The sequence below is a fragment of the Mirounga leonina genome, unplaced genomic scaffold (genome assembly GCF_011800145.1).
Source record: "Mirounga leonina isolate KUSES-001 unplaced genomic scaffold, KU_Mleo_1.0 Mir_357, whole genome shotgun sequence".
Classification (NCBI taxonomy): Eukaryota; Metazoa; Chordata; class Mammalia; order Carnivora; family Phocidae; genus Mirounga; species Mirounga leonina.
The window spans coordinates 16,690,453-16,709,139 of record NW_023270702.1 but is presented as its reverse complement, the minus strand read 5'-3'; the positions used below and the strand labels follow the sequence as shown (position 1 = coordinate 16,709,139).

General features: G+C 36.2%; 1 protein-coding gene across 2 annotated transcripts in view; it reads left to right on the top strand.

Annotated features, from left to right (window-relative positions):
* Positions 1-18,687, top strand: part of SEC24D (SEC24 homolog D, COPII coat complex component) — a 99,370-nt gene that overhangs the window by 37,658 nt on the left and 43,025 nt on the right. For both annotated transcript variants that reach the window (XM_035030331.1, XM_035030332.1), the window contains exon 9: positions 15,360-15,498. In XM_035030331.1, the coding sequence (XP_034886222.1) occupies positions 15,360-15,498 (139 nt within the window). The remainder of the gene's footprint in view (positions 1-15,359; positions 15,499-18,687) is intronic.

Here is an 18,687-nt window from a genome sequence, read left to right as displayed (position 1 = left end):
AGAAGAAGTTTGTCCTATTATTAAACACTGCTTAAATTCTTTTTTCTTTCTTTTTTTTTTTTTAAAGATTTTTTATTTATTTGACAGAAAGAGACACAGCGAGAGAGGGAACACAAGCAGGGGGAGTGGGAGAGGGAGAAGCAGGCTTCCCGCTGAGCAGGGAGCCCTATGCGGGGCTTGATCCCGGGACTCCAGGATCATGACCTGAGCCTAAGGCAGATGCTTAACCACCTGAGCCACCCAGGTGCCCCTAGCCCAGTAGATCTTAATTATTAAGTTCCTTGTTGATAAATACGTCGCTTAATGAAGTAAGGTTTTATCTTACTTTGGCTATCCTATTTTATTTTTTACTTTTGAATGACTACAGATTTCCCTTATAACCTCATTCACCTCTCTAACAAAACTCCGTGGGTAAAGAAAAAAATCATTTGAGAGATTGTAGATGTATTCTAGCACATAGTAATGAATACACATTTCAGTTTATTCAATAATATGTTAATGAGGGGTTATATTTCATCATAAAGAGCAGAACAGTGAAACAAGTAGGAAGAAATTTTGATCATAATAACAATATTTCAGGAACCAATAAAAATGGACTATTTTCTCCAAAGTACAGTAGATAGTAACCAAATGGTGGAACACTGGGTTGGGAGCCAGGAAATGACTTTAGGTTTCTGCTGTGCCTTGTATTGTGACCTTGGGCCTTTATTCCCAAGAGGGAGAACTCTGGCTCTGATGTCCTATAGATCTAGAAGGCTGCTGGGGTCTACCCTTCTTTTCCACTCTGTTGTGCGTTCAGCGTGGATTACCATGAATTTATCACACATCCTATATGTTATTAGAAATTCCTGTGAACAGATTGCACAACCCAACCCAAAGCAGTTTTGTCTATATTACATTTTTAATAAAAGAAATCTGGAGTGTATTATTCACTTAAAAAGCCCATGAAGATTGTGAGACTATGCATTTTTTACATAGAGCCCAAATTTAGCTAGCTTTAGTGAAAAACATGCCCTGAAATGAAATTGATTATGACATAATATTGTGTCCTTTAAAAAACTTTAAGAAAACTTATAACTTAAATTATTCTGAAATGAAAGCTTCAAGAGCCTGAATCTATTTTTAATATGTGCATTATAATCTGAGGTTGTCTGCCTGTAATGCATTTAGAAGGTATTAACATAAAAACTTGGAAAAATAAAATACATGTACTTAAATAGAAATAGAATTATGAATATAACATTTAAAATACTTTAATATATAAAGTTACTTTAGAAACTGAATCTTATCCCTTAACGATTTTTGTCACTGTTTATATAGTGCTATGAAAAAGTTTGGCAGCTGAAGAACAGAATGTTGTCCCTTTTTAGAATGGTGTTATAGCAGACATACAGAGAGAGTCACATTTGTCAGGGCAAAGGTTATTAGAATTCTATTTTAAGTTACAGTGTAGAAGATAAATGCACCAAGCTTATTTTCTCAATCACCAAATTATTCATGGAAATCTTTTTTGCTAACTGGAGAATACCTTTTGGAGAAATAAGAAGAAAGAAGAAAACATTCTGCCTTGACTTAATTTTCAGTGAATGTGAGTTTTATGACTTTCCATGCCTGCTGATTGAGTGTGTGGCATCCATAACATAGGAGCCAAGACCAGTCTCAATGGACGTGGAACACTGGGCATTCGTGAGGGGCCACCTTGGAGAGGAAATATTTTAGAGCCTCTTGCTATCATTTTCATCAATTCTAAGGCCCACATTTTCTCACATTTTAACATTTCTAAAACAGGAATATCTCTTATGAACAATGACTTCTTAGCATTGTGTCCTGTTCAGTTGGAAGCTTTTATATCTCTTATAATTGAGGAGATTTTAGAATCAGTGAAATACACTATTTATGCCTTGCTTCATGGTTCTAACTTTACTCAAATTTTATGGATATTTAGGTAATACGAGGGCTTAAAATGTATGCGGTTGATATCTTCTTAGTGATCAAGTATGAGAGAATAAAATATTTTAAAGTTTTATATTTGAAAGCTTACTAGGCATTCCACTGATTAAAAGCAAAAAAAAAAAAAAAAAAGAAAAAGAAAATCCTATTTTGAGAAGAAAGGAGGGAAGGAGAGTAGGAAAGAAGGGAGAGGGAAAAAACATTATGCAAACCTTTCATGTCTGAAAATGACACCCAAGTTTCTCTGAAGCACAAGTGATTTTTGAAGTGATTCTTTGTCAGGAGTTTGAAGTGATTCTTTGTCAGTAGTTGAGCATAATTATGAGTAAAGTAAGCAAGGATTTTGGAGTCACATGAAGTTAGGTATACAGATTAATTCTACCACTTCTGGTAGTGTGACCTTGAAAGTAGTTAACTAAATTTTAGGGCCTCATTTCTCTCATAAATAAAAATTATGATAACTCTACTTACCTGATAGTTGCTTAAAAATAATAAGCTGGTGTAAGGAATGATAGTTACTCTTGTTATCATCTTTATCATTATTATTATGATTATTTGCTACACAACATGAAATTCATCCATGGAAAATTTTAACTCAGCAATCATGATTTGGGGAGTGTACTGTATACAAAGAGGAGAAATATGAACTACAGTAATTTAAGCCTACTTGAAATGTATACATTTAAGAGGGATGTTATCATATACCTTCAGTGATTCTAGCTACACGTCTTACCTAAGAAGGAGGAAATTGATATAGACTCCACATTTATTTTCATATGTAAGTGGAAAGAGTTAGTTGCTCATTTACATTTTTATTTTATTTTTTTGAAGATTTTATTTATTCATGAGAGACAGAGAGGCAGAGGCAGAGGGAGAAGCAGGCTCCCTGTGGAGCAGGGAGCCCGATGCAGGACTCGATCCCAGGACCCTGGGATCATGACCTGAGCCTAAGGCAGACGCCCAACAACTGAGCCACCCAGGCGCCCCCTAAATAAATATTTAGTACGATATTTTCATTACTCAGTATCATTTATATATGGAAGTAAATTAGAATTTTGGAGCCAAGTAATTTGATTAAAGTTTCAGAATAGAGATCGATAATGCTTAAACATTTATTGAGCATCTGTTTTGTATGTAAATGTTGTATTTGTAACCGAATGAGTTACAAAGTGAATAAAAGAGGAACTGACTCTCTAGGAACCAAGCTAAAGCTAGGACTTGCATTTTGGAGTCATCTCTATCTAGGCATCTGACATTTGCTTGCATCTCCATGTTCTATATCAAAGAAAGTATTTTCTTTCCTACACATGTGTTCTTATGAAAAATCACCATTTGGATACTCACTGGAAATTATCCTTGCTTTTAGTATTGCTGGCAGACAAAAACACCTGTGCTGACTAGGATAACTGTTGCCTAAAGGATTTCCTGGACAGTGAAATTCTTCCTAAGTTTAGCTTAGGTTTCAATTTTATCCCCTCCCCCCAAATGTTTGTTTCTTTCAATATTATCTCACTGTAAATGTGAAGATATATACTCTTTGTATGTGTATATATTTATGAGAGAGTGGGAAAGAGGGGGGATATATGAGACATGTAAAGAAAAGATTAAAATCTTTAAAATGTTATTCATTGTTTGGGAAAATAAGAGCTCATTGACTTTCAGGAAAAATATTTCTGCAAAATACAGGTAAAACAGAAGAGCCAAAATTGTAAAATCTGGTGTGTATAGCTATCATGGAACTCATCCACCAGAAATCACTTTTCTTAATCCGAAACTGAACTACTGAGGTAAATTGAAGTATTTTAACATGGGGTTGAAATCTAAGTTTCTTTTGGTTTACTATGTTCCATACTCCCTTTCTGCTACAGTTTTAAAAGTTTTGAAAAACTCTTATCTAAATACTCCAAACATAAAATTTTGTCTATATTTCTCCTCTTTTTTTTTTTACATTTCTCCTTTCTTAAAGAAAAGTTATAGAAAATGTGTATTAGCCTATATTCATCAGTTTTTATTATTTGATAAATTAAGCAGTCATGTTTCCTCTCCTTGCAACTTATTAATGATATATAATACATATATAGATGTATTTATTTCTCCAGATGCTTTTGAATTGGTCACATTCATTTTTAAGTGAAAAATCTTTTCTCAACTTTTTTTTTAATCCTATTTTCAAGTCTTTCCTCCAAATGGCTTTCGGCTATTTGCCCAAATCAAGTTAACTCACAAAGGATGATTTGCCGTATCACGTGGAAGTGGTCTAGCCAGTATATGTGGCTGTCCGCCAGGGATAGTAACTAAGCAATATTTACATTGACAGCAGATTGGACTGCATAAATGATTATTTATTCTAACTTATTCCAACAAGGATTTGATTCAACAGATATTTATTGTTCACCCAATATGCGCCACTTACTGTTCTTGGTACTTGATCCATGTCAGTGAACAAAACAGATAAAGATCTTTGTCTACCCTCATGGAGCTTACATTTTAATGGAGAGAGACAAGACAATGGACCTCATACTGAGTAAATGATGTAATATGTGGAGGAAAGAAAAAACAGAGCAGGGTTAGGGAGATGAAGACTGCTTGGGGTGGGGGGTAGATGGCAGGTTTCAGATTAAGTAGCGTAGTGCAGTAAGCCTGATTGAGAAGGTGTCATTTAAATGAAGGCTTGACTCTTTTTTTTTTTTTTTTTTAACTTTTTGAGGAACCTCCATACTGTTTTCCAGAGTGGCTCCACCACTTTGCATTCCCACCAACAATGCAAAAGGGTTCCCCTTTCTCCACATCCTCACCAACATCTGTTGTTTTTGTGTCGTTGACTTTAGCCATTCTGACTGGTGTGAGGTGGTATCTCATTGTAGTTTTGATTTGTATTTCCCTGATGATGAGTGATGTTGAGCATCTTTTCATGTGTCTGTTATCCATCTGGATGTCTTTGGAAAAGTGTCTATTCATATCTTCTGCCCATTTCTTAACTGGATTATTTGGTTTTTTTGGGTGTTGAGTTCAATAAAGTTATTTATAGATTTTGGATACAAACCCTTTATCTGATATATCATTTGCAAATATCTTCTCCCATTCCATCAGCTGCCTTTTTGTTTTGTTGATTGTTTCCTTCTCTATGCAGAAGCTTTTACCTTGGTGAGGTCCCAATAGTTCATTTTTGCTTTTGTTTCCCTTGCCTTGGGAGACGTATCTAGTAAGAAGTTACTGTGGTCGAGGTCAAAGAGGTTGCTGCCTGTGTTCTCCTCTAGGATTTTGATGGTTTTTTCCTGTCTTACATTTAGGTCTTTTATCCATTTTGAATTTATTTTTGTGTATGGTGTAAGAAAGTGGTCCACTTTCATTCTTCTGCATGTCACCATCCAGTTTTCCCAACACCATTTGTTGAAACTTTTTTCCCATTGGATATTCTTTCCTGTTATGTCAAAGAAAAGTTAAAAATAAAACTACCCTACGACCCAGCAATTGCACTACTAGGTATTTATCCAAAGGATACAAAAATGCTGATTCAAAGGGGCACATGTGCTATCAATAATAGCCAAATTATGGAAAGAGCCCAAATGTCCATTGACTGAAGAATGGATAAAGAAAATGAGGTATATATGTACAATGGAATATTACTTGGGCAGTCAAAAAGAATGAAATCTTGCCATTTGCAACAACGTGGATGGAACCAGAGTGTATTATGCTAAGTGAAATATGTCAGTCAGAGAAAGACGAATATATGATTTCACTCATATGTGGAATTTAAGAAACAAAACAGATGAACATAGGGGAAAGGAAGGAAAGATAAAATGAGATAAAAACAGAGAGGAAGGCAAACCATAAGAGGCTCTTAACTATAGAGAACAAACTGAGGGTGACTGGAGGGAGATGGGTGGGTAGATGGGTTAAATGGGTGATGGGCATTAAGGAAGGCACTTGTTAGGATGAGCACTGGGTGTTATATGTATGTGATGAATCACTAAATTCTACTCCTGAAACCAATACCACACTATAAGTTAACTAACTTGAATTAAAAGAAAAATAAATAAATAAAGACTTGACTCATGCATAAAGGAAAATGTTTTGAAGGTGTTTTCATGGCCATATAAAGAAGTGAGATAAATGGAGGGAAGACTGGTTAATTTATAATTCTGCCAAAGGGAGTGTGCCCCTAGACTTATTATTTTTAACACTTTCATCTTTAAAGTGTAGTATTTTACAGCTTTCCTTTGAGGAACAGAAAACTGCCAATTATTTTGGTATAGAAGAAACAGTTCATAGGGTTTTTAAGTCTAAAATATATTTTCACCCTCTGCATTCTTTTTTTTTTTAATATTTTATTTATTTATTTGACAGAGACACAGTGAGAGAGGGAACACAAGCAGGGGGAGTGGGAGAGGGAGAAGCAGGCTCCGTGCTGAGCAGGGAGCCCAATGCGGGGTCCATCCCAGGACTCTGGGATCATGACCCGAGCTGAAGGCAGACACTTAACGACTGAGCCACCCAGGCGCCCCATCCTCTGGGCATTCTTATAGCAAATATGCCTTCTGCAAGTGGCCTATAATTAGACAACAAAATATAATTCTCCCTTAGGGATAAAAGATAAACTATAATAGATCAAGGTTTAAAAGAAATGTGGGAAAATATCTCTCAACTATAGAATTTCTAAATATCATAGCTCCTTGAGAAGGAGTGTCTTACTCAAAAGTTTCCAGTATCTGTTCCAGCAAAAAAAGTGATGCTAATCTTTGCAAATATACCTGTAACTTGAAAAACTGCATCAGCATACCTAATCTAAACTGACCTTTTTTGCTTTAGGACCATTACCTACCATTTATAATCTAGTCATGAACTAGGACTGCTGTTTAGGAAAACTGATAACTATGATGGGCTCTACTCCGATATTTATTTTCTCCTTTGAAACTCTGGATGCCCTCTTAACAGAAGCAGCCCTTCCTTAGACTTTAGCATATGGTCTGACTTGACTTTTCCACTAAAAAGCCCTCCTGGCATTGGAGGCCCTGGGTAGAAGGGTTACAACTGTGTTTGCTTTAAGATACTTTTGGCTACTGCAGGAAAAGAGTCTCCTATTTGTGCATATTTTGGGATGAACTTAGCATATTAGGGTTTATCATATCCAGATGTAATCTGTTGTGATAGAAGAACTGGTACATATCCTCAAGTTTAAACATGACTTCCTTTATTTTTTATTTTGATGTTTTTCAGACTTCTTTCAAACCCGTTTTTCTCTTCTTCTGTCTCTCCCTCCTTATCACTCATTAAACAAATATTTTTTGAGGATTTATTCTATAATTAAGGCCCTGGGATCCATGGTGAATCCAAAGCTTACATATAGTAATAAGGAGTGAATTTTTTTTTTTTTTTTAAGTTAGAAATTTACTTTGGGATCCCTGGGTGGCTCAATTGGTTAAGTGTCCAACTCTTGATTTTGGTTCAAGTCAGGATCTCAGGATCTTAAGATTGGGCCCCTCATTGGGCTCTGTGCTGGGCGTGGAGCCTGCTTGGAATTCTCTGTCTCCCCCTCCCACTCTTCCCCCCCCACACCCTTAGAAAATTTACTTTAAAAATTAGAACTAAAATATTCAAACATCTTTTGAGTTTTTTAGAGTTTTATGAATTTAATAAAATATAGATGATGAAATAAATTCTAGAAATCTCTCATGTTAATTGTGAAACATGTAGAATTCACTAATTTATAAGCAGGCTTCAAAACCTATGCCAAATGTACTGTTTTTCTAAAGACATCATTTATTTACTGAATGGTGAAATCTCTTAACTATCTTCTGTCAGAATTGTTACCATGTAGTATAACAACTGACTTGTGTGTGTGTGTGTGTGTATGTGTATGCACGCACACGCATGCACATGTATGTCTTAAACATGGCCATTCGGGACGTACCTGGCTTTGAACGCTCTCCACAGAATCAGTCCAGCTTTCCTCTTTATCTCCCTTCATCTCAGCTGATTTAGGCTACTTGCCCACTAGCTACCAACATACCCCAGCTTTTCCTCCTGTGTTACACTATTCTTATTGATTAGAATTGTCTTTCTCTGTCAGTCAGTGAAAATATAACTCCTCATAATTGCTCATCTCTTCCTTGAAAGAAGCTTTTTTATTGACCACCCCACCCCGCTAACCATAAGTGATTTCTTCTTTTATTAGTGCCTTTGGCTTAAGCACCTATCATGAGCTGCCGTGAAATTACGGTAGTGTATTTGTGAGTACCTGATAGATACTTTGTTTGTTCATTCAAAAACTGTTGACTCCCTACTCTCTCAGATGTTGTGCTCTAGGAAATACAACAATAAACACGTTAGACTTGTGAGTCATGGATCTGAGAATTTACTAGTGATATTGAAAAGTAAAGCAGTATGATGAGTGCTGTCAGGCACAAGATGATATGGGAACATACAGCTGAAATGTCTAAGCCAGTCCTCAGGGGCCAGTTTGAGACTTGGTTCCAGTTTAGACAAGGTCTCTGCCAAGTCAGGAGGAGAAAGGGATACCCCTTCCCTTGTAATAGGAGAGGGAGAGAAAGGAAAATATTAAGTAGATACTGGCAAATTAGTGGAGGAAAGTCAAGAGAGTTCCTCTCTGCTTCTATTTTCTTTTTGAACAAGAAGGCAAAATGATCTGCTAAGGGAGGTGGAAAGAGAGCTTATTTGGAGGCTGAAAAGGTATAAAGTAGCTCCTATAGAGAGAGAGGAAGAGAAATGACAGGGGACATTTAATAGTTACCAGGGAGCACTGAGGGCTTGGTTCAAATCATAGACCACGAGTAATGATGCCTTTCTTTGAAACTGTAGGCTTTTCTATAGGAGCAATCTGCAAAGCAGTTTCTGTATCTATAACACAGAGAAAGCAAATAGGTGGAGTAAATGAATGAGAATTCAAGCTGCATCTCTGCAATTTATTGGACAAGTCACTTTTCATCACTGACCTTCCATTTTTTCTGAACCCACGGATGGTAATGCCTACTCTCAAAGATGTTAGTATCTCAACATCAAATTGATATTTTTTATATATTTGAAAGCATTTTAAACTACAAATAATACTAGATAATAGTTATGATCTTACCTATAGGTTTGAATCAGTAAAATTTTTCAGAATTTTCCATACTGGTTGCACAAAACAATACAAAACACCCCCCCCCCCATGGAAAGGGCCCATATCCAAATTAAAAAGATCTTCAAATCCAATGTAAGCTCTAAGATAGCTGTAAGAATAAATAGGCTAACAGTGATGTTGAAGAGAAAAAAGCTGAAAATAATCTTTGAGGTGCACTCTAACAAGAGGATACTTTTCTGGAAATATGAAAACACAAAGTTTTAGATTTACAAAGGCCAACTAAAAACATCCTTAGGAAGTATAAGTATATGCTTAGAATTATTACAATGCATTGAATGTTTTTATCATCAGGCTCTGTTTCTTTTCAGAAAATGCAAAACATTTTTAAAAGGCATTCAGAATATATTCTTTCATCCTGTATTTGTTATTTTAAAAAGTCAAACAGCACAACTGCTGTTTAGAAAATGTGTGTACAGTAAGTAGCCTATTGCCCTGTTCCCTTTCTTTCCATGTAGGCTGACCGAATGTCATATATGGCAAGACTAAAAATAGAAAACACATACAAGCTGCTTCTTATTCCTCTTTCCTATGGAAATGTCTTTAATGAGTGCACTTGATACAGACTCTCTTTTCATTCTAGCTTCTGGGCATAATCCTCTGGAATCTAACCCTGCTTGCCTTCCATCGTGCCTAATAGTCTGAATGTTTAACATTTTTAAAGGGTAGTTGTTCATCACAGGTTCTGGATTATCTTTTCACATACCATTTCCATGCTTCTACTTACATCCCCCCAATTAATCCAAGTTATATCAACTGACCTCTTCTTGATATAGAATCAAAAAATAAGCAGTACTTCAATCCCAAGAAGTAGCTGCATGCCAAAATACATTTAACAGTATGAAACTGTTGTTGCTAAAGATACCTATTTATTAGTGATTTACTGAGGACTATAACTGATGTTGAATGTGGCTCTTTATCAAGCTGGAAGACTGTTTTACATTTCCACAGGTCATCTTACTTTAAAACTTTTGACCTGATTTAGGACCCACATAAGCAAAAATTTCTCTCCCTTACCATTAACTATGTAGCTGAGGTATTTCCTTCGGGCACTAAGTGAAGTAGACTGTTGGTCATGTTGGGACAACTGTATAGTCCAGGAGACTGATTACTTTCTTTGACCCTTCTATTGAAGGACATAAAGGGAGAAAACAGGGAAGAGAAGTTTATTTTAAAAAGGAAAATATGTATTTTTTCAAAATTAGTAAACAAGTATTAAAAGGTGGGGGAAGTAGGTAGTTATAGAATTTGTGTGCATGTATTAGAACTTCTAGAACTCTTACTTAGAACTCTGGTGCTGAAAAATAAGGAGGCAGGTAGCGGGGCAATGTGAGACGGTTTCCGCCCAGCAATATCTTGGATATGGGCAAGTGTAACCTTCCTAAGTCAAGGTGTTACCGAACTCTCGGATTTAGCCCCTCTATCCTGTTCCTCCCTTCATCCGCACTCCTGCCTGTGATTTGATGTTCCAACAGGAAGGTAGATGTTTGCTTTAGAAAATAATTTCTTGGGGAGCCTGGGTAGCACAGTTGGTTAAGTGTCCGACTCTTGGTTTTGGCTCAGGTCGTAATCTCATGGTCATGAGATCGAGCCTCACGTTGGCCGAGTTGGCTGTGCTCAGCAGGAATCTGCCTGGGATTCTCTCTCTGCCTCTCCCCCCACTACACTCAGGTGTGTGCACTCTACCTCTCTCTCTCTAAGATAAATAAAAATCTAAAAAAAAAAAGAATTTCTCCATCACAGTGTACTGCTGAGCACCATGATGCGAGCTTCACTAACTTTGCTTTGTTATTTTGGCCTTTAATGCGAATGTGACAAGTAGGAAGTGGACACTGGCCATGGGGGCATTTGCTTCCTCGGGCCACTCTCTTTCCAGGTCATCTTTAGGTTGCCCACTGTACTTTGGGGCTACTTATTTTCCCATGTATAGTCAAGGAAAAGTCAGGGGATTAGAAACTTAGAATTAAATTTTTCTTGGCTATTAGCTTCAGTAATTTTGACAAATTCTGTAATTTCCATATAATTTATACTTAAGGTAGCCTGTATTTCATGTTTAATTTTGTTTCATCCAGGATATTTTAAACCATTATTTAATTTTTTTTTCAAGTGAAGTATAGGTTTCTTAATTTTGTGACAGTAATAGCTGACATAAGTTTAGTTAAATGTTATTAGAGTTACATAAATGAATGTGGCATAATTATCTTAAGTATTTTATTACCTACTGAGTAAATTATATAGTTTTAATTTTTAGTTGCACAGTGCCATCTACTGGATCTGTGCTACAAAAAACCCTCATATTTTCTTTAGTTGTCCTGGTTTAGTTATAATCAGCTTTTAATATTGAGGTGCTTGCTGGTATTCATCTTTCATCTAAAAGAGAAACTAGCAAGACCTGTGTATTCAGACTTTTCTTAGCTATATAGATCCAAAACAGAGCATATAGGCTACAAATCTTAACAGTTCTTCACTTGGGATCTTTCTGCATTGTACTTCATTTTCCTTGAGTATCTATTTTTGCTTTTGGGATACAATCCGAATTGTTTAACATTGCCTTTTCAGCTAAAGAGAACTTTTATTAATGATTATTTCGTAACTTTTATATATAAATAGAATTCTTTCTATTCCTACCTTACTCTGTTAATTGCGTATTTGCATGCCTATTTATTTAATGTCTTTTCTATCCTGACAGATTGAATGCCCCACCAAGGCACATAATATACTCAGCACCTACTGAACAAATAAATGTTAAAGTTCCCTGAGAGAATGGCAGGAATAGTTGGGAAACTGATAATATATTAATATAAGAAAAATTTAAAAATTGTAGTCATAGTACCAAGGAGTTATTGATTGATACATCTTGTTGTCTACTCCTTTTACTTGGAAAATTAACCCAAAAGTTTTTTTTTTTTTTTTTTTAAATCACTTACATCATTTCAACACTGAACCTCATTTCTCAGTGAGTTATATTCTTTCTTGTGGCCCAGTGTGGAGCATGGTATTATACATGCACAAAAAAGAGACATTTTATTCAATTAAAGCATCTTAATTAAAATTAGTACCGGTAAAGGACAAGCATAGCCCTGTAATCCAAAACTGCAAGCAAAAGATTCAACTATTATTCTTCCTCTTCCTTCCTCAGTTTCCACATCACTTCCGTGTTGTATAAACTCATGCTACACAGGACCAGAGCCAAGAATAGCCGGATGAGGTTTTTAGAGCCAGTCTCTCCATCCTTTCACTTTTTCCATGTACGAGAAGAACAGAAAAGAAAGAGCAGACAGGAATATACTAGAAGCCAAAAGATTAAAGCAATTTATAAACAAAATTATAGAATCTGAAAATGTTAGTGATATAATGTCCTTCGTGAAGGAAAAAAAAAAAAACCTTAGAGATTTTTTAGGGGAAGTAATTTGATTTTTTTTTAAAAAGCTGTATACACTAAAGCTGAACTCAGAAGAAGAATAAGATTAGCTATTTATGAGCTCATGCAGACTACTGTAGAGCAGATAAGCAGAAATCTGGAGAGAGCAAAGAAAATCTCTGATAGTTTGATAGTTTTCAACATGGCCTGAGAGAGATGAAATAAGGCAGTGTAATTTAGGAACCCTTGTCCTGTTGCCCCAAAAGAAAATGTAAACAGTTAAAAAGCTTTTAACATTCTTTACTGTCACCTCAATTGTCTGAAGACCTTACTTATCTATCCATCATCCAGTTTCCAAAAGACTGAAAATAGAAAAAATGTAAGTGTATTTAACAGCCTATATTCAGTCACTACACGACTCCAGTTTACTACTAGACATTTGTTTTTGATTCTGCAAGTTTGAATCTGCCAGGACTTGAATGCTCAGGTGTCAGTTGCCGACAGTTTCACAGTAATTTTAGGTTGGGCCTGCCTTTGGGTAAATCATATCAGTAAAAATAAGGCTAATTTTCCTCGTATTACCTCTGCTTTGGCAAATAATGGCATCATATTTCTAAAGTCTCTCAGGGAATTGATTATAGTCTTTGAACTCTCAAAATAAAAGGATGAGACAAGTAAAGTTGGCTGGAGTGCAGGCAAATTGCTGACCTTCTTCCTGGTTTAATTCTTCAAAGTATCTTCTGATCTCAGAGGTAAAGCTGAACAGCAACAAAGGCATGACTGATAATTGGAGTTTTGATCCAGAAAAAGCCATCTTATTATTAACATTTTTGTTACTTTCACTTCTTACTCTAATTCTCCATTCACTATCCTGAGAATTTCTGGTTGGGACCTGTATCTTTGTGTTTGCTTTCCTTTTGTCCCTTCAGATTTGTTATTATGACCAGCTAAAGAGGACAGACACTTGTCATTTTTTGCCTCTCAAACACAGAGTTTGTATTAAAAAGTATTGTATGTGTCTGTATTTGAATATGTATACATTTAAGTCAAATTCCTGGGGAGGGTTTTTAAAACCTTCTGTGGCTCTCGGCTTTAACCGTTAGATTATATCCTTTAGATTATATCAGAATTTTCTGGAAGGTAGATATCCTCACTTCTAGATCATTTTAACAGTGGCAGTTTACAGTAACAAGTTAGCTAATCAAAATCTTTATATAAACAAATGCCTGTAGAAACTCAAGCCTATCTTAAACTTATCAAACTGTAATCTGCCGTTAAGTACACTCTCTCCTGAGCTCAGTGATTTTGAGAGAAGAAAGGTGGTTCTATATAGTTATGATAGCAACAGTTACCTTTTACCCAATAATTTTGTGCCAGGCACAGTGCTCAGTACCACACATGGATCCCTCATTTAATCCCTGTCATAATCCTACCAGTGGGGCACCAGAGCTATGCCCATGTTAGGGATCAGAAGAGATCCTATATGAGAAGTCCAATCTATTTTCTGCCTTCCTTGAGGCAAGAGGAGGGGGAGAGGGCAGTGCAGAGGCAGTGGGGACTAATCCTGAATTTTTTTTTTTAAGACCCTCTCCTGATTCTTTTATGTATTATACTAAACCTGTTTTTTGTTTTTAAGATCTTATTTATTTGACAGAGAGAGCACAAGCAGGAGGAGCGGCAGGCTGAGGGAGGGGGAGAAGCAGGCTCCCCACTGAGCAGGGAGCCCAATATAGGACTCAATCCCAGAGTCCAGGGATCATGACCTCATCCAAAGGCAGACGCTTAACTGACTGAGCCATCCAGGCGCCCCTTCTTCAAACCTGTTGTTGTTGTTGTTTTTTCTGTTATGAGATCTCACAGCTCATTTCTGAAACCTCAGCAGTGGATTGGTTTTCACATTGAACATCTGGACAAGGACAAACAGTAAATCTCAGTTTTCTAAGTTGAGTAGAAAATGGCCTTCTGACCCTGTCTCATCCACCACCTTCCTCCTCTTCAGGTCTCCATTAAAAAGCAGTCTGCTTTATTTACATCTTCTTTTTTTTTTTTTTAAGAAAAACTTTGTTAACATGCCAAACCCTGTAATTCTCAAGCTTTTCTAGAAATGTTATCTTTAAGGGAGATTTATAAAAGCAAGAAGAATCTTTGTGGTTTTATTCTGAAAGCCAAAAGAGTTGAGAAACAAGGCAGACTCTAATGCTGAGCTTTTTCACTTTCAAGCTGTAAAATGGTTTCTATTCATGCTTATGAGGAAGAAGCAATTGAAATATTTATTTTTTCAGTCCTGGCAAAGCATGACCAGCGACTTTGAGAGTACGTTTTGTCATGGGATAAAGAAACAGAAGAGGCAGAATCAGGGTCCTTGCCTTAAAGTGAACATTATTGTATATTTCTTCGGAGAGTTTCATTTTTGAAGAAACATTTTGTATTCTTTGATGGAACTTATCTAAACAAACTAGAGCTCTATCCAAACTAGAGCTTTTGAAATCAGACCCAATTCATTTTCTTTATTTGTAATCAATGAACAAACTTAGCAAAATATGTGATATAAGGTGTCCAGGACATTTTTAACATATGCTTTATTAAATATTATTGCCATCATTATATTTTCTCTCTGCCTTCACACATGTACAGATAAATACATATATATGCACATATACATAAATACGCATATATACATATGTCCTTATTAATGAGATAAAAATTCAAATTAATTTTTGTTTGGGTATTTCTTTGAATTCAGAAGGTATCAAGAGAGACATCTTTACTCTCCTGGTGAACACCAAGAGTTAAGAGTTTCTTAATGAATGTCATTGGAAGACTTTTCAAATTAAAATTATTCCATAGTATTTCTCAAGTACCTTGAAATCCTGTACCCACCTATCTCTTCATTTTACTTGCTTCTTATAGACTCCCCTTTATTTGGTAAATCATGGAGAGAATGGACCAGTCAGATGCAACAGGTGCAAAGCCTACATGTGCCCATTTATGCAGTTCATTGAAGGAGGAAGGAGGTATCAGTGTGGATTTTGCAACTGTGTGAACGATGGTAAGTGGTGCCAATACCTGCTCGTAGTAAAAGCTCTTTATTAGTTGAAATATGTTGTACTTCTTAGCTTAGGGGAAAAAATATATGTTAAAGCTCTTAGTTATACCTGAGCTTTCCCTAAATACTGATGAGCTCACGTTCAAGAACAACTCAGAGGAAGAGCAAAAACAAAACAAAACCTCTCAGTTTTATCATCTCTAAACATGAGAGGTAAAATTTTATTTTGCCTCCAACGGAGCCTTTGTGGAAGGGGATTGAGAAATAAAACTACTTACCTACTTTGGAGTTTTGTAAGAAACAGAGCAGCTTCCATGTGGGAAGTTGTATGTGCAACTTCATGCATTTATATGAGGCTGAGAGGGGCGTGGAGGTCCCAAACGGAGCATGTTCTGGTTGGTTTCCTTCCACAGATACTACAAAGAAGAACTTTTATTTTATCTGTGTTTATAGATAAGTTGGAGATTTTTTTTTTCCTCTTTCTTTATTCCTCCGAGTTATTCCTGAATGTGAGCTGATCAGTATTTAGGAAAAGCTCTGATATAACTGAGGGCTTTAACACATGTATAGATTATTTTTCCCCTCAGGTATGAATATTGGATTGCTTAAGAAGGAAAAAAACATTATTCTGAAGGGCTTTTCCACATTCTTTATATTTTCACTTTCATTCCAGTATGAATTGACTGATGTTGAAGAAAACTGCAAACTTGCTAAAAGCAACTTACATTCATTATATTCATAACATGTCTGTGTTTTTAATTTTTTGGTGCTCAATAAAGAGCATAGTCAGCCTGAAACATTCCCACATTCATTTACATTTCTAGACCCTTTCTAGAACCATGTGATGATTATGAGAGCATGAACTTTCTACGTGTTTTCCTCTTTCCTTATCTTCATAGACATGCTTCTCTGCAGGTCATTAAATCTGAAGAATGTCACTGCTCTCTGCCTCTGTCATTGCATTCATGGCGGCTCAACTCTGTGAGTGTTCTCTGGTGGGAGAGCGCCTTGTTGCCCCAACTCCTTATTACAGTCCCTGGTTTTGTTCAGCTCAGAGTGCCAGAGACTGGTATTAGGAGTCTTTCTCACAAAAACTTTGGTCAGTTCTTAAAAATGCCTTGCTCTGGAGTGGAATCATTGGTTTCTAGCCTCATCTCAAAAACTGTGATCCTCTTGTAATGTCTCTCTCCTTGCTTCAGCTGCGGCATCCACTCAGTGCAAATTGGATATCCCTGTGAGACCAGATTCTATTGGTTCTCCGCCCTTACTTCTCTTTCTAAGGAAGATTTTATTCCTTGTTTCATCCTGGATGAAGTCTGCAACCAAATCATTGGCTACCACTCAATCTTGGGACCTGGACTTCAGGAGCCCTGTGACAATTCATTTCCCTGTACTTTAGTGTTGTGGGGAAGAGTCATGAGAAGGCAGAGACCTCTCCTGCAGCATTTGGATAAATGTCTCCACCAAGGTCACCAGCTCCTCAATGTCTTTAGCCAGACCCTCACCTTTATTAGGGAGGTAATCAGAAATTTATGTAGCTTTTAGATCCAGGATCTTCAGTTTGCTATGACACCCTGGCGTCACACCCAGAGTATCAGCTCAGAGCCCAGGCACTTCCTGGTAGAAAAAAAAACCAAAAAAACCAAAACCACTCAGAATTCTTGTATCTCTACCTAATAAATTCCCTTCCCTTGGGTATTCACTCCTAGGAGGCTGCCGTGTTCATTTTCCAATAGGGTTATTCATACTAGGCTCAAATATTCGTTGCTAAAAGGAGCCAGACTCCTATAGATTTACACTGACACCTGCATTCTTCATTTAGGTTTAAAGAACACAGGTTAATTGAAGTTAGAAAGAACCCAGCAAGCTTGGTTACATGGTTTCACTCTATTTCCCTTCAAAGTGTCCAGAGATTACACAGTGGGAAGCATGTGAGGTCAAAAGCATGCAGGAAGAAAAGTGTCATTTGGCTGTGCATAATTTACAATGTGACTTGAATTTTTTTTATAAACATGACAGATAAGATGAAATGCTAATGAATATGAAATTTAAAAAATTTCACATGTTACATGTAGATATGTGAATGAAAATGAATTATAGTTTACACTGTGTAGAAATTACCATACCTAATCCTAAATAGTCAATGTAACATCATCTACCTCAACTAAAAGTAACAATATTGCAGGTTTAGGCCCTCATAGTTTCCTTATCTCTGCTGAGACTGTCAGTTTCCCACTTCCATAATCTTTACAGGACTTTGAATTTTCCAAATTCAGAGATCCATATGTACATATGAGTGTTATAAAACTTGTTTTAAAAGAAATGGCCATGTTATGGTAAGAAAATAGAAAAATCAATTCTTGGTGATTATTTTTAAGTTCCAACCTACAAAAACAGTCTTGTTGTAATTCACGTTGGTTCACAACTAAAAATAAAGAATACTGGGTTGTTGGTTTTAAAAGAGAACGCATTACTTCTGTAGTCTTACAAATGAAAATGTTGCTCTTTATGAAATGCTGAAAACCAGAGCATTGCTGGTTATTCTAAATACTTCTTTTGTCAGTGGTTTATTAGCCAGCCCTATTAATCTCAAGGCAACAGGAGTTTGTTTTCACAGAGATACCAGGCCATATTTGTCCAAGTGTTCAGTGTGTGACTCATAAGTGTTCCTGTGCTGTTGGATGACTTCCAGGTCGTTGCCAGAACTAACCTCCTTAGACATTTGAATCAAATTAAGAGTTCTCAGCTGAGATCTTAGTGGTATAGTCTTTCCCTAATACAGCAATCCTCTCTGCTCTGAAGTCCAAACATTAAAAGATTACCATGCAAACTTTCCATGGCTGAAGACATCTCTTAATTAAAGGATAACAAATATTATAGTTAATAGTAGAGTCCAAATAACCAATGTATATTTCCATTAGGTATATTGAAAATTTAAATAGTTAGAAAAGTCAGAATTCCTTTTAAAGGAGGTAATTAAATAGGGAGAATTAAATTTTCTTTGTGGCAATTTAAAAACACCAGTATTTTTATCCCGTTTCTTCATAGTGGTCTAAATGATAAATGTTACATGTCATTGGTAACTTGCAGAAGAGTCAAGAGGATTTTTTAGAAAACCTTTGTACTTTCCACACATGCTTTTTACATAGTGGATATTTAGAATATACTGCATTCTAGCTTTAAAATACTTTT